The sequence below is a fragment of the Myotis nattereri genome, assembly GCF_964212035.1.
Source record: "Myotis nattereri genome assembly, chromosome: 2".
Taxonomy (NCBI): Eukaryota; Metazoa; Chordata; class Mammalia; order Chiroptera; family Vespertilionidae; genus Myotis; species Myotis nattereri.
In genome coordinates, this window is record NC_138076.1 from 125,072,877 (window position 1) to 125,089,223 (window position 16,347).

At 47.6% G+C, this 16,347-nt stretch overlaps 1 protein-coding gene across 1 annotated transcript in view; it reads right to left on the minus strand.

The window, feature by feature from the left end:
- The window catches only part of CRACR2A (calcium release activated channel regulator 2A), a gene marked incomplete at its 5' end in the record, with an annotated part of 82,720 nt that extends 66,731 nt beyond the window's left edge, over positions 1 to 15,989 (minus strand). Inside the window, 4 exons of the mRNA XM_081082362.1 lie at positions 1,515 to 1,661; positions 6,109 to 6,292; positions 7,395 to 7,506; positions 15,774 to 15,989. Coding sequence (XP_080938488.1) covers positions 1,515 to 1,661; positions 6,109 to 6,292; positions 7,395 to 7,506; positions 15,774 to 15,989 — 659 coding nt within the window. The remainder of the gene's footprint in view (positions 1 to 1,514; positions 1,662 to 6,108; positions 6,293 to 7,394; positions 7,507 to 15,773) is intronic.
- Positions 15,990 to 16,347: the final 358 nt, after the last annotated feature.

Consider the following 16,347-nt stretch of genomic DNA (forward strand, 5'->3'; position numbering starts at 1 on the left):
GGAATATAGGCGGGTCTCCAGGTGGGGATGAGTCTGTGGCTGAGGCATGGGGGAGGGCCACCTTTGCATGCTTCTGAGCGCTACCCAAACGCAGCCATGCATTTTGGCTGCACATTCAGGATTATGCATCATCCGTAGTTACACTATGTTTCACAGCACACGAGCTCACTGCTGTAATATACATGCAATGGCTGTGTACAAGCACAGCACCCAAATGGCACACTCATTCCCTTACTACAGGTGAATAGGTTGGTCCTGCATCTGTGGCCAACAGGTGCCTGGCTGAATTTCATTTGACTCCTAAGCAGCCTCTTCAGGTGTTGGTGTTCACTGGCCTGGTCTTGCCTCCTCCAGGAATCCTAGAAATTGCTAGTTTCCTGGAGAGGCCCTGAGGGCAAAGAGGGCAGCAGGAGAGACATGAGCTATGATGGCAGAGTGTGATCATAAGGGGGAATGCAGTGAACCAAGGGCCAGTCCAGAGTTGGGAGGGTGGGTTCAGTACGCTGGAGGCTTCCTGTCCAGAGTAGGTAGAGTGGTTTTCCAACTAGTCTCAGTGCCAGGCTGTCTCCCTCTGAACCCCAGCTCTGCCACTTACAAGATGTGTATTCTGGGGCTTGTTACTTAACCTTTCAGTCCCTTGAGTTCTTCATCTGTGATGTAAATAAAAATAAATCCAACTGAGCCCTCACCGGGTGACTCAGTTGGTTGGAGCATCATCCTGTGCACCAAAAGGCTGTGGGTTCATTCCCCAGTTGGGGCGCATATGGGCAGCAACTATTCATGTTTCTCTCTCTCTCTCTCTTTCTCTCTTCTTCTCTCTCTCTTCTTCTCTCTTTCTAAAATAAATTTTAAAAACACACATATCCTTGGGTGAGAATTAAAAAATAAATTAATTAAAAAGTAAAATAAAATAAATCTAAATGAGCTAGTGTATATAAAGCATTTAGAATAGCACCTAGCATATGGTAAGAGCCTAACAAATGTGAGCAAGGGCTTATAGATAGATATAGATATATAGATATAGATATAGATATAGATATAGATATAGATATACATTAGATATAGATTAGATATAGATGATATAGATATAGATATAGATATAGATATAGATATACATTAGATATAGATTAGATATAGATGATATAGATATAGATATAGATATAGATATAGATATAGATATAGATATACATTAGATATAGATTAGATATAGATGATATAGATATAGATATAGATATAGATATAGATATACATTAGATATAGATTAGATATAGATGATATAGATATAGATATAGATATACATTAGATATAGATTAGATATAGATGATGATATAGATATAGATATAGATATAGATATAGATATAGATATAGATATAGATATAGATACAAACACACACACATTATGACGGCAATGAGGCCTCCCACTCTGGCTCCCACTCTTACAGAATATAAGAGAAAGCACCATTTGCATTCCTGTTTTTCACACAGATGGACAGAGAGCAGCTGAGGGCACCCACTTTCTCAGGGCACACTCCAGTTCGTTCTTCTCCTCGTGGGCTTCTTGGAGCTGCAAGAAGATTCTGGTCAGGAAATCCTCGAAGTTGGACAGTAAGTGAGGCTCATCCTTCTTCAGCTGCAGCCAGAGTTGCTTGACGTCACTTTCACTGCAAGAGGAAAGGAACGTTAATGTAAGAGTGTGGAAATGAGGCTTTAAGGCAGCGGTTCTCAACCTGTGGGTCGCCAGCCTGTGGGTCGAGACCCCTTTGGGGGTTGAACGACCCTTTCACAGGGGTCGCCTAAGACCATTGGAAAACACATATATAATTACATATTGTTTTTGTGACTAATCACTATGCTTTAATTATGTTCAAGTTGTAACAATGAAAATACATCCTGCATATCAGAGATTTACATTACAATTCATAACAGTAGCAAAATTACAATTATGAAGTAGCAACGAAAATAATTTTATGGTTGGGGGTCACCACAACATGAGGAACTGTATTAAAGGGTCGCGGCATTAGGAAGGTTGAGAACTGATGCTTTAAGGGAACACACAAGTCCCCAGCTGTGAAACAGGCAGCCAGAAACAGCATCGTCATCATAATGACGACAGTGGCTAACCTTTACCGAGTGCTTGCTGTGTGCATATTAGCTCATTTTATCTCATAGCAACCTCTGTGGCAGGTGCTGCCATCACCCATTTAGAGATGAGGTGACAGATGGGGAGAGGAGAGGTGGAAGAGCTGTCTCAGACCACTCAGCTGGTAAAGGATGGAGCTGGGAGGCACACTCGGGCTGTCTGACTTCTGTGTTGACCTCCTTATCTGCCTCACTGGCTGCTTCCACTCCCCTGTCTTTCTCTATGGGCTGGTGGTGCTGAGCGTGCACAGCTGCATGCTGGGTACATCTCAGATGCCCAGAAGAAGAAAGGAGGACAGGAGTCTGGTGCATGTGAGGACAAAGGCTGTGGAACTACAGGAGAGAGCTTGTCACCCTAAGAAGGAAGGTCCTCACAGCTGAGAGGGAGAGACATGCCATTTGATGGATGGCAGAAGCAATTGTCACTGCGGGAAAAGGAAGAGAATAGGCAACACCCCACTGGGGCCTGGTGGCAGCAGGAATGACTGACAGGTGAAAGGAGGGGAAGTGGCAAGTCTGAAAGATGTGTGCACCACATGGAAAGACAAAGTCAGGAGGGAAAGAGCAGGCAGAGAGACAAAGACATAGAGGGACATGGCCAGAAACCGCCCCCCAAAAAAACACACACAAACACACACACACACACACAAACAGGCCCACAGGGCACATTCATATGTGCATGCACAGCAGCAGAGACACCTAGGGTCATGCTGACCAGCAGCGAGGAATAGGGAGGTGGTGTACACCATGGACCCTGCTCCCTTCTCTGGAGAAACTCAGTAATCTATAGCCAATGACCCCACTGAGCCAGACAGTAATCTGATTTGCACTCCATTAAATTCTACAACCACTATGATATGAGGGTAGCTATGACCAGAAACCCTCATGATAATGAATAAAATCCTTTGTGCTTATATCACAAGCACCATATTTGAGAAACTTTCCTCAGAAGTGGTATTTGATAGTATCATGTTACTAATGTGCCTGGAATATAGATATTACTCTATGAGAAGAGGCCAACTGAGAAATAGATCTATCTCTGGTTAGTTATCGTATCATCTGTCCAATTATCCCTCCCTCCCTCCTTCCTTCCCTTGCTCCATCTCATTCAAGCATTCACCAACTCATCTAGACCACCTGTCCACTCACCCATCTGTCCATCTATTTACCCATCCATCCATCTATCTACTCACTCACCCACTCATTAAGCCACCCACCCATCCATCCATTTATCCACCCACCCATCCATCCATTTATCCACCCACCCATCCATCCATTTATCCACCCACCCATCCACCCATCCACCTAACAAGTATTTATCATCTGTTGAAAAACTAGCATTGAACTGGGTGGCATGAAGGAATCTGAGAAACAAGTGAAGGAGAGGTAAGGAGCTTCCTTATTTCCCATAATGAGCTCCATTCTCCCCACACAGAACATGTTGTGGCTATCTACTTTATTATCTGGGCACAATGGATGGGGCAAAAAAGTTTCAGAGCTAAAAGGTCTCAGGGTTGCCCTAACCGGTTTGGCTCAGTTGATAGAGCGTCGGCCTGCGGACTGAAGGGTCCCAGGTTCGATTCCGGTCAAGGGCATGTACCTTGGTTGTGGGCACATCCCCAATAGGAGATGTGCAGGAGGCAGCTGATTGATGTTTCTCTCTCATCGATATTTCTAACTCTCTATCCCTCTCCCTTCTTCTCTGTAAAAAATCAATAAAAAATATATATATATATATTTAAAAAAAGGTCTCAGGGTGATGCCACAATGGCCTCCTGTCACTATGACAGGTTGCTTTCCTCATGAATAACTGCATTATAAAAAGATCCATCTTACTAGCCTATATTGGTCTTTTCACATTTGTCAAGTTCCTAATGGGGCCTGACAGAACCACCAATTGGGCTCGAACCTCCAGTGAGATTTGCAGACCCATTTGACCCTTTCCCAAAGCTCTTGAACCGCTTATTAATGGCCACATCAACTCCCCCAGATTTCTAGAGAAGAGACAAGTCTTTAAACCCTTAGTAAAATAATAATAATAATAATAATAATAATAATAATAATAAACCAGGCACATAAACAACAAAATCACTCAACAAATCAAACTGTCAAAAAAAGGTGGGACTCCAGATGTCCATTCTACACCCAGGGTTCTCCTCTGGAAAGATATAGGCGTATGGAGCTAGAAGGGAGTTGGGTGGTCAACCTGTCCATCTTCCTGCTTCCAGGACAACACACAAACCATCTTGGAGCTTGAAATCTTAGTCTTCATAGCCTCCTCTATTTCCTTATCTGGAGTCCCACAGTCACAGCCCTCCTGCTGAAAGTTAAGCCCTCTTCCTTCTTGTTCCACCCCAATGAGGATGGAAATTGCTGGTCACCATCTTCTATGTATCAATTTTTGTAGGCCACTCTTGAAACCTTCCCCAGAGCCTTCTCTTCTCCAGAAATCTCATGTGACTCATTTGTGCCTCTGACATTAGTCAGACATCTGGTGACATCTGATGAACTCTGATTTGCGGGCCCTGCCAAGAAGGTGGCTGTTCCGGAAGTGATGGGGGTAGAGAGGCACCTCTCTGCATTACAGTCCCTTGGCTCGCCACACTGCCCTCTCCTTCCCCCTCCTCTAGGAGGAGGCTTCACGTAGCCACTGGCAGTGGTCACTGTGCTCTGGCCTCTTGTCCCTGGAGAAGCTGAGTCAGGTGTCTGACTAAGGAGCTTCACACATACCTGCGCCCCCAGCACGCCTGCCTAACCCACTCCAGTTCTGCAGATCTGCGCCTGCACCAGCCCTCCAGGCCTGAGCAGAGCTGCTGCCGCTGCCACTTTGTCATTTCATTTCCTGGCCAGAGCCTCCCGCAGGGCTCTCTCCTAGCCCCTCCACCTGTCCTTTCCTTGCCTGGCACAGGTTTTCCCAGCTTTTCTCAACTCAGACACAGCCAATCAAATCATTTGCACAGCCTGTCATTTGCTAGAAAATTCACATAGCAACAGACACTTTCTTTGGCCTGCATGTTGTTGCAGACTCCTTCTCTCCTGCTTCCTCTTTATCACAGTCTCTTCTTCCCAAGCTCAGGACACATCAGCTCCAATCATTAGGCCACTCCCACCCTTCATGAAACACACACCCAACCCAAAACCTATAGACTCAAAAATGAAAAGGCAAAAGGCAACAGAAATAGGGGGTGGAGTATTCCATGTTTTTCAGGTCACTGTATGGTTTCCATTAGTGACGCCATCACTTTATTTTATTTTATATCATTTTTTTAAATTCCATTTTAAATGTCAGGGCTCAGATTCTTATGTCTTTCTTCCAAAACACTTTTTGCAAAAAAAAAAATAGAAAAATGGAGTATTATGTTTTGTTTGAAGTTCCATCTAAAATTTCTAGCTGAGCAACTGATTTCCAAGTGGTGGGCTGGTAAAACCTGGTTAATTTCCTGCCTCGGCTTCCTGACAGGTTTGGTTTGGCTTGGGATGCAATGTGCAGACACTTCCACAAAGGGCGCCTTTGCCAGGAGCCTACCATAGCGGGTGGCTGGGATGCACCGCAGCCCAGAGAGCCTGGGTTGGCCCCAGTGAAGGTGGCAATGCTGGTGAGCTGAGGGTGAAGCCTTAGGCAAAATGCAGAGAAAACCACAAGGCCTGGCACAGCCCTCTAATGTGCGAGCGCTCCTCACTGAGCCTCAGACTGTGCTGGTAATGAATAGCAGGAAATGCAGAGAGTGGGAGAGTAGGGAGATAGTTGATTCCCATGAAAAAAGTGGGAAAAGCAGAGACAGGGCCCCCACACCATGACACACAAACAGGACATTGCAAGGGCAAGCTGTATGGGGCAAGTCTTGAAGCTGGCAGCACGGAGCCTGGGCCTGGCTCTGGGGGCTTAACAAACATTAATGGTTGAATGAAGCAGATACAGAGGTTGCTCCTAGGCTGGGTTCCCTCCCCCAAGTCACTGTCGCCACTTACTCTTCCAAAACATTTTGGGCTCCAAGTTTGTCCATCAGCATCTGGAACTGGGCTTCTTCATCTTCATCCAGGTCACCCAGATCCTCCTCCGCTCTGGACTGATACACCTTCTCCTCCTGGAGCGGGGCCACCTGTTCACTTGCATCTCCCTGACTTGGCTTGCTCTGGCTGAAGAAGAAATGACCTGGGGGATGCATGGTACAAGGGTCTGAATCAGGCCATGCTCACCCAAGAAGACCTTCCCTTTCTCAGTTGCCAAGAATCATTTGAGGTTCATCTGAGAGAAGAAAAAGGGAAACCACCTATAGCAAATATCCTAGGACAACATATTCTGGATTTTGTGTCTTTCATACTCCCAAGAGACTCTGCCAGAGATGCTAGAATAGAACCTGGGAAAGGCAGAATGCATGGCAGGTACTCTGGCACCTTGGTGGTTCTCAGTCCTTTAAAGTCTGGCTTAGAACTCATCTCTTCATTGATTTCTTCTCTAAACAACAAGACCTTTCTCTCCGTCATACCCCAGTGACCCAACCGCCCATGCTCCATGTTATCATCTACTTGGACCTACCAGCAGCATCGCTATACTTCACGTTCGCAAATTACTGTATAGCTTCAGGTGCACTCTTCCCATTCTCATACGGTCTAGGAATACAGTTTATCTTCCTAAGACCATTGCAAGCTCCTGAAAGTCAGGAAAGGCCTCAGATACTTCACAGTAAACTATACGGCACCTCGTGGGAGCCACATGTGTGGTGAAATGTACCTGCTGATTTATCTGATCAGTATCTGCTCTAATCAATATCAGATCAGTCTAATTTGATGGCATAGCTGGTTTTCTTGTCTTCTTCAAGGATCTCTGATCTCCTGGTTAACCTGGAATGACTGTCCTATTCAAACCCTCTAGGAAGTCCTAAACCCCGAGACTCAGCCGGAGTCTGAGTCGTCCCACTTTATCGTCCTCTAGTACCAAGGCAGAAATGAGAGGCTGGGAATCTCATCTCAGCTCCCCCTTTCATGCCAGGCCTTCTGCCAGAGCTTCTCTGGATTCCACTTGCCATTCCTGGTGGCAGGGAACTTGGCAGTGACAGTGTGGTAAGCACTGACAGAGCAGTGGTGTGAGCAGCCAAGGAAGACATATGAAAGAGCCACAAAATCCAGAGCCTGAAAGTGTCAGGAAGGCAGAAAAGCTTGTGCTCCCAGGACCCTAGGATCTGGTGGGCAGGGTGCACTTTCTGTAGGGTTAGGGAGACCCAAACAATGGGGCCCCCACATCCATCAGAACTTACTAAACCCAGTGGTGAACTCCTCTGGAGTCAGAAAGCCATTGCCATCAGCATCCAGGGCATCAAACACATCCTCCAAGTCCTCCAGGCTGAGGGGCAACTCTTTATGGAGCCTCTGAAAACAACCCAGACCGCACTGGTTAGCATTCATGATCATGGAGGGTGGCCTGGGGCCTCCTGCCAAAAAAGGCCCATCGGGGCCCTGTCCTACAGAAGCCGGAGTGAGCGTCTGAAGACCACTTCACCATCCTTCTCCTCCTTGGAATAGTAGAATGTCAACCAGTTATTGGGTGCTTACCAAAGTGCTAGGCAATTTTCTAAGTGAGTTATAAGTATTTAAACATGTATATATTTATCAATATATTTATATACCTTCTATGTTAATATATCTTTGCATTGAATTCTCATGACAACCCTAGGAGGTGGGTGTTATTATCTCCATTTTATAGATGAGGTGTGAAGTTCAATGACCTGTCCCATGGTCGCCTAGCCCAGCGGCCGCCAACCTTTTGAACCTCACAGACCACCAGTGGTCTGTGGACCACCATTTGGCGACCACTGCTCCAAAGGTTTCCTTAAACCAGTGGTCGCCAACCTTGCGGACCTCACGGAATGACGTTGCCAGGTGTCAAGTCCAGGTCTGACTCAAAAGCTGGTGCTTCTCACAGCTGTAATGGACCGACTGTACCGGAAACTATACAGGACTGAATCCTATTGTGGGGTGATACCCACACAATGTGAGGCCGTCAAGTTAAATGAGCTAACAAATGTAAGGAATATGGCATAGTGCCTGGCAGGGAGAGAGGGAGAGAGAGAGAGAGAGAGAGAGAGAGAGAGAGAGAGAGAGAGAGAGAGAGATTGATTCTGACCAAACAAGGCCACTCAGTGAGTGGGTGACAGAAGCAGTTTTGTGCCCAGTTTTTCCCGCTCTGCCTGAGCCCCTTTTCCTCAGCCATGCTACCTCCCTACTGAGACGCGGGCGTGGGTCACACTCGCAGAGCTTTCTCTGATGAAGGCCACTCATGTCTCAGGGCCCCAGCACCACATCTGTGAGTTCTCTGGGACACACATTGGTTCTTCAGCTCCGAGTGGGGACTGGATTAGCCCCTTCTTCCCTCTGAGTGACCTGTACCCCTCACACCGGTTTATGCTCCACTCTTGCTCCTGCTGGCTCTCAACTAATTCCTGACAGGATGTTAACTGCTGAGGACTTAAGGTATCAATTCTAGAGAACATTTGTGTTTTAAAGGAACCTGGGCAAGATGGTGTGTGACGTCATAAATAAATGCTGACCTGAGTCCTGGGCTGAGACCAGAACAGAAAGGACCAACTGATGGGATGACGAGCAGCGTGGCCTGGTGTGCAGTGGCCCAAGCCAAGGCTAATTTGCATAGTGGAAACAAATGTCCTCTTATACCCTAATAATCTAAGTCTCCAAATGAGGGCTCCCCAAGGAGTTCATTTTATATCCCCCCTCCCAGTTAGCCAAAGGACAAGTGCACAGAATTCCTGTGAAAGTGACTGACAGCTGAATGTAATGAACACAGGCTGCCGGAAGGGAGTACATACTCATCTGGACAAAAAAAAACACGAAACAAACAAACAAAAAAACCTGGCAGGTGTAAAGCTCATAACATAACATGCAAGAATACTTGGCTTGATCCAGTGGCAATCTTCTAGCTGATATGCCATAAAGTTTAATTTGGCAAGTACGTGCATTAGGGAGACTATGATGCATTACAAAGTGGGAAGACAGGATGATGTGAAAGCCATTTAGAAGAATTAAATTAAACATGAATGAGTTTTTGTCTTAAGGAAGGGGAGTGAGCGTGTGTGCAAAAATTCTAGAAGTGCATCTGCTTAGCATACAGCAGAGTCTCTGGTTTACCAGTAGTCCATAAACCAGCCATCCCAAATGCCGCAGGAAGAGAATGGGGAGTGAGGAATCAGTTTTGCAAGCAGAACGTTTATTAGCTCCGCTGAAACAAAAGGCATCACACTGAAGGTGGGGGAAAAGCCCATTCAGATTCCAGCCCTTTCTTTGGAAACACCCTTCTCCCTCCCCACTGTCAGCCTAGGGTTGCTGGACCTGGTGTGAAATGGGACAGCACACACAGAGCTGAAGCCAGAAAAGGGCTGGAAGGAAACTGCTGAGGTCGGTGGGGTCCTCAGCTTGGCTTTCACCCAAACCACCCACACGTGATAACTTTTCTCTTGTTAGGAAGAGCCAAGAGGAGCTATGTCATACCCCACCTTAGGCACTATTCCTGCATCTAACGTATCCCGCCACAAATCCTTCCCATTGTCTAATCCCAATCCTCTGTCCACATCTCAAACCCAGTGTCCTCTTCCTGCTGTCAGTGAAGATGAGAGAGCAATATTATATCCTCCAAGTAATTCCCACTCTTCATATCCTGGCAAATTCGCACTGAGTTCTTCTTCAGCCTTCTCCGCAAGCCGCACCACGCCAGAGTTCATAACCCCTTTTACCTGAAAAACCCTTTCGTCTTAGTAACTATAATTCTCTCTTATTTGTCTTTCCTCTCAGGGCCTGCAGCTTATTCTGGTCTTGTTCCCTGGGTACCTAGTGCGCTGTGTCTGGTCAGGATTACTCCTTCCTCTCTGTAAATAACCGTGAGACTCTGAGGTCACAGCAGAGACCAGCGCTGGGAGGAAGACCCAGTTTCCCATCCCGGCTCCTGCTGCAGTCCAGGGGTCCTCTGGTTAATCATTCTCTCACTCCCTGTCCGCTTACCATCCCACACCTGCCCACCGACCACCACCATCTATTTGGCCAGCACCATCAGGCACGGCCTCAAAGAGCCCCTGCTTCACTCCCACCCACCCCCACCCTGGCAGGCTGGCAGCAGGGAGGAGACATGGAAGGACATCAGCGCGCCCTATTCCCTGGCCCAGGGCGGGCCCTGCTCCTCAGAATCTGCGACTCCTGTAAACACTGGCCCCCCTTCACCACCTTTAAGAAACTCTGAATTGCTGCTTCCCTCTCAGCTCTGGCCTCTCTTGCTCAGGGAGCTCTGTGGCCCCAGGTTCGGCCAGTACACACAGACTCCCCAAACCCATTCTCTCACTCACAGGTCTCACCTGGGCTTGTATTTTACATGCTGTAGATGTGATATCTTGGTGAATGTCTGCTCCTTCAGGGGACTCGAAGCTCTGAGAACAGGAACCCCATTCACTTTTCCTCGCTACTGTGACCCCAGGACCCAGCCCCGTGCTGACACACATGGAGTATTTAGATATTTGTTGAATAAATGAGTGACTAAGAGTGATCACAGGGATCCTGGACTCCTATTGACACAACGTTGGTCTAGACTCCAGAGCAGCACTACTGTAGGTTCTTATAAACTGTGCAAGCCTGCAGCAGCAGCATTGAGGCCTCGGGCTCCAGGGCCCGGGAAAGCACTGTCTTCTGCTGCACTCAGCCTGACCCCTCTACCTTCCCGGTCACAGCCCATGGCATGCCCCTTGAAGCTTGAAGCAAATGTTTGCGCTGCTTTAACCATGTCTCAGGGGACACTCATGAGAGAGAAAATCAGACAAGCTCCATCCTTAGGGCCGGAATGAAAGTCTCCCTCCTTTGGGGGCTTCCACGGCATCCTGCCCAGACCTCTGTCCCAGCACCAGCCAGGTCTTCCCTGGGGTAGAGCTGAGCTTCCAGAACCAAAGGTTTTCAGGGTGAGAATGTGGAGACAGGATCCACCTTTTTCCTGCTTTGTGGTTTGATGTGCTTGGTTTCGGCTGATTCCTTGGTGTAGACAGGGGTTCTCAACCTTTGCACTATTGACATCTTGGAGTGGAGAGTTCTTTGTTGGAGGAGGGGCAGCGGGGAGAAGCTGTCCTGTTCATTATAGGATATTTAGCAACATCCCTGGACATTACCCAGCAGATGCCAATAGCACCTTCCTCTCCAGTAGTTTCAATCAAAAATGCCTGCAGATATTGCCAAATTTTCTATAAGAGGCAAAATTGACTTCACTCTCGCACACTGATCACAAACAAAAAGAGCACCAGCTAGGTACATATGGAAGGTGCCTTCTTCAGCAGAAAAGTCCTCTGTTTATCTCTGAGGAAGGACAGATGACTTGCACTTAAAATCACAGCTTGATGGAGCAGCCACCATGGAAAACAGTATGGCAGTTCCTCAAAAAGCTAAAAATTACTATGTGATCCAGTAATTGTACTTCAGAGCATGTGCCCCAAATAATTTAAAGCAGGGACTCAAAGGATATTTATACACCCATGTTCATAGCACTGTTGTTCAAACTCAGAGACATGAAGCGACCCAAGTGTCCATTGACCGGTGAGCAGAGAAACAAAATGAGCATGTGTGTACATGGTACATTATTCAGCCTTAAAAAGGAAGAATACCCTGACACATGCTACAATGTGCATGAACCTTGAAGACATTTTGCTAAGTGAGCTAAGCAGTCACAAACGGGCAAATGCTGTGTAATTCCCCTTAGATGAGGTAGTAAAATTCATAGACAGAAAGTAGAATGGTGGTTACCCGGAACTGGGGGAGGGGGAAGGAGGGGGACTCAGTGTTTAATGGGCCCAGAGATTCTATTTTGCAAGATGAAAAGAGTTCTGGAGACGGATGGTGGTGAAGGCTGCACTGCACAACAAAGTGGACATATTGAACTATCTGTACCACTGAACTATACACTTAATTGTTAAAATGGTAAATTTTATGTGATGTACATTTTACCACAATTTTTAAAAATCACGGTGTGGAGGACACTGGGTCTGGGTTAAGACACAGGGTACAAGTCCCCCTCCCTCCCACCGTGCACCAGAAACACACCAGGTTCGGTCTCAGGGCTCAGTGCCCTCCTGCTCACTTGTTCTCTTCTAATGCTGGGAGGTGCTACAATGGTTCACAGGGGAGGAAGCATGGCCAGAGGGTGCCGAGACATACAAACGCCCATTGCTAGCAAGTTGCAGATTCAGAATTAACACTCAGGTCAATTAAAAAAAATTTTTTTAAAGTCTTCTTGTTAACCTAAATCAGGCATCAGCTAACCCTTTTCGTAAAGGGCCAGGTAGTACATATTTAGGCTTTGCAGGCCCTCCGGTCTTGGGCACAAACTGCTCAGCTCCGCCTTGGGAGTGAGAGCCGCTGTGGACACTATGTAAATGAGTGAGCACACTGTGTTCCAATGCAACTTCACTTGCAAGAACAGCTGCTGGGCCAGATTCGCTTGGTCTGCCGATTCCTACATGATTCTTAACAGTCTGGCTAAGCCAGGAGTTCTAGGCAGTGCTGGGAGGTAGATAACCATTTCACTCCTCTAAAATATCAGGAAAACAGGGTTTTTGAGGCTCTAGGTTTCTTCAGAGAGAACTGCTCCCACCCTGCATGCCACTCCCTCCCCCAGATGCAGGAGTCCCTCCGTGCCCTCTCCAGCTTGGCCTTTCATGTCCCTCTGTCCCTGTGAGACAGGACTGGCTCTCACCCTGGGCCCTTGGCCCTCTAGGGCCCTTGCTTCTCTAGCGGACTGTGCAGACCCCACCCTGAAAAGCAATCTGTACCCCCATTCTGCCTGGAGTGATCCCTTGGAGCCGGAGAGGTTCCCTGTGGAGGAGAGTGGAGTCTGAGGGCGGATGGGTGGAGCTGAGGACCCTCAAGGGCTGCCTAAGCTGTTCCCACAGGTCAGGCTCCACCCTCTCGACCCTGCAGCAGGATGTCCTCACAAGGAGCCCCTGCCCTCAGTGCAGCCACTTCAGTCCCTCCAGGGACCGCTAAGGAGAAAGCCTTCTCCTGGCCCCTGCTCCTTCCCGTCTGGGCTCTCTGCTCCTCAGGGCAGGCGGACTGCCTCCTGCTGGGGCTCCGCCCATGGTGGCCGTGTCCCCCACCTCTCAGATGACTGGGAAGTCCACCTCACACTCTGCACATGGGCTTTTGTTAATCAGGAGAAGGAACAAGAGCACTGGGGAAGGAGCTTAACTCTCCCATTCATTTTTCAAAAGGACAGCGAGCTCTCTGTGGTTTTGTTCCAACTCTGCCTCTTCACGGCCTCCTCCAGCCCCTACGTTCTCCATCCCACGTAACCCACAGCCTCTCCTTCCTTGAGAGCCGTTCTCAGTTTTAAAGGGCCTTTCCTAGTGGCTGAATTTTTGTGTGTGAACACTTTGAACTCTTCTCCCTCCGGCTCCCATGAGGCTGTGCTAGGAGCTGATGGTGAGAAGGGTGGTGCTGGGCAGGTACATGGAGCTGGCCACCAACCAAAGGGGTGATGATGTGGGAGTGACAGGCAGCAGGCAGATATCTGTAGGTTCTGCCCAGGAGAACCACGGGGCACGTGGACTTTACGCAGATAGCCTGGGGTCAACTATGAGAGGCGACTGTCCTTTGTTTCTCTCTTTCCAGCATGTCTTTCTCCAGACGTGACCAGTGGAAGCATCAGAGAAAGTGCTTAGGTGACAAGCTTTGTTCTCTCTCTTGATAGCACTCTCTTAGTCTGAAAATATGAAGAATGTTCAATGCTTCATTGTCCACAGTTACACAGAAATTTCAAAAAACTAAGGAGCTGGTAGAAATAAGTGCCATGAATGCACATGCATCTGCTGGTGGATGCCATCCCCCCCCCGCCCCCCCACCTGGGTCAGGAGTGAGGAATGAGGGAGGAAGACTAAGGAGGGATATAGCTGAGTTGATGTCTCTGCACTCGATGTTTCTGACTTCATTCCAAGTCAAACACAAATGATTTCTTTAACGATTTCCACTTGGCAGCTTAGATTCCCCACGCCTCTGCCTCCTTTCATTGAAGAGCGGGTTTCAATGCAGGTTAACGGGGATCTACACAGTGAGGTGCACTGTGCATGTGACCCAGAATGACCCTCAATAAATGTGAGTGCCCTTTTCCCTGTTTCTAGAAGGGATAAGCAGAAGTTAAGGGCGCTATTGGAACTATGACCACCAAGCACCACTACCAGACCTGTGAGTGAAGTTTGCAGACAGGGTTTTGTCACTGGTTTGCACAAAATACATGAAATCCGGCCTTCTACCTGAAGTGAGGCTTTGGGGATGAGTTTCAGTGACAGACTTTATTGGGGAGTCAATTACTGAAAGAAATTGAACCCACAAGTCTGATCTCACTGTGGGCTTAGCTGGCTCTATTTCCCAGGTCTTTTCCTCTCAATTTGTGCAACTACTGGATGGTGGAGGGGTGCTGGGAGAAGCCAGAATACACCATCCTCTGGGCCAGGAGAGAAAGACCCGCTCATCTTAGCCTCCACGCCTTGTGACTCACACAAGTGAGCAGCAATGGGATTGATACTAATGAGGTCTAGTTTCATTGTCCAACTTTAGTATATTCTGAAAACCTAGACTTAAAAAAAAAGAAAACCTGGCCATTGCAGGTCTTGCTTCTAATAGCATAGCTGCCAAAAATGCTCTTGACAGAGCAAGTGGCAACAAGATATGGAAAAGAGATGCTTCCATAGAGCTCCAGTGGAGCCTGAATTTTATTTACTCACATCAGGGTGAAATCATGACTGCAGCATAAGAGACTTAAGTGAGACACCAAGAAGAACCAGACCAGGGGTGGGCAAACCATTTCCTAGCTATAAATCAGACATATCCCACTTTTGTATGACCAGTCAGCTAAGAATGGCCTTTACATTTTTAAATGGTTGAAAAAAAACATTAAAAAAACTTTTGGTGATGCGTGAAAATTATTTGAAATTCAAATTTCAGTGTCCATAAATAAAGTTTCATTGGAACAATGCCACTCTCGTTCATTTACATATTGCCTATGACAACTCATGCAGAGCTGAGCAGTCAGGACAGAGACCACATTGCCCATAAAGCCTAGAATATATATCCTCTGGCCCTTTAAGGACCGTTTGCTGAGCCCCACACTAGCAGATGTGTGCACTGGGGATCTGTATTCTCTCTCTCTGGAAATGCTTACAGAAGGGGTTAAGCGTGGTTGGGTTTCAGAGAGAGGAACAGACAAGGTGAGCTCCAGGAATGCCTTTCTCTGCGAGCTGCCCCGACACACATGCACCTCCCAGGAAGGACTTCAGCAGAGCTTTGATGTGAAGCAACAAATTGGTGCCTTTTCACCTGTTTCAGAAGGTTCTTCACCGTCTCTGACGTACGTCCCTTATAGTGCTATCACCTTCTCCCCAACCCCGGGGAGTTACTGAGTCAGGAAGGGAAATAACCCCCGAGTATGACAGCAAGCAAAGACCAGAAAAATAAGGGAACCCGGAGAGCTTGGACCGATACCTCCTCCCAGGGCAGAGTTTAAGGCCTCTTTTCTGTTAAGGATGGTGCCTCCAAGGGGGCAAGTTGTAACCTGAGACAGGGAGACCCAGGCCATTTGGCTTTCCAGGTGGACAGGCCCCTCTTACCTGCATATCCCTCCTGGCGATAAAGCCCTTGCCCTCCGCATCACAGGTCTGGAAGAATTCCTGTGCCTTCCTCAGCATGGCTACCTCTGCCAGCACCATCTCCTGTGTCTCCATACACTCCAGGCTGTCCAGGGGGCCCAGGCAGGCCCCATTCCCCTTCGGTCCCCGGGCAGGTCTCTGGGGCCTAGAAACCACTTTCTGGTCAGGGGTAGCCATCCAGGTTTATCAATTTCTCCAAATCTTTTCAGACCCTGATAATAGAAGATGAGAGAGAGGTGAGTGTGGTGGGGATGAAGTGAGGCTGAGAACGAATGAAGGGGATGAGAGAGAAGCACAGAACTGCTTACCAATGTGCCCGGCATCTCTTAGCAACCACCTCTTAATTAGCAGAAACTCGGACAAGGGGAAGTGTGCCATGATCACTAATTGATCAGCCAGCCCATCAAAGAGAAAAGAGAAGAACAGGTAAAGAAAACAGACACTTCCAGATTGAAAGAAAATGGGTAGAGGAAGCCTGAAAATAATTTCTCCCAATTTAAACAAACAACAAAACAGATTCTGATAGACCAGCTAC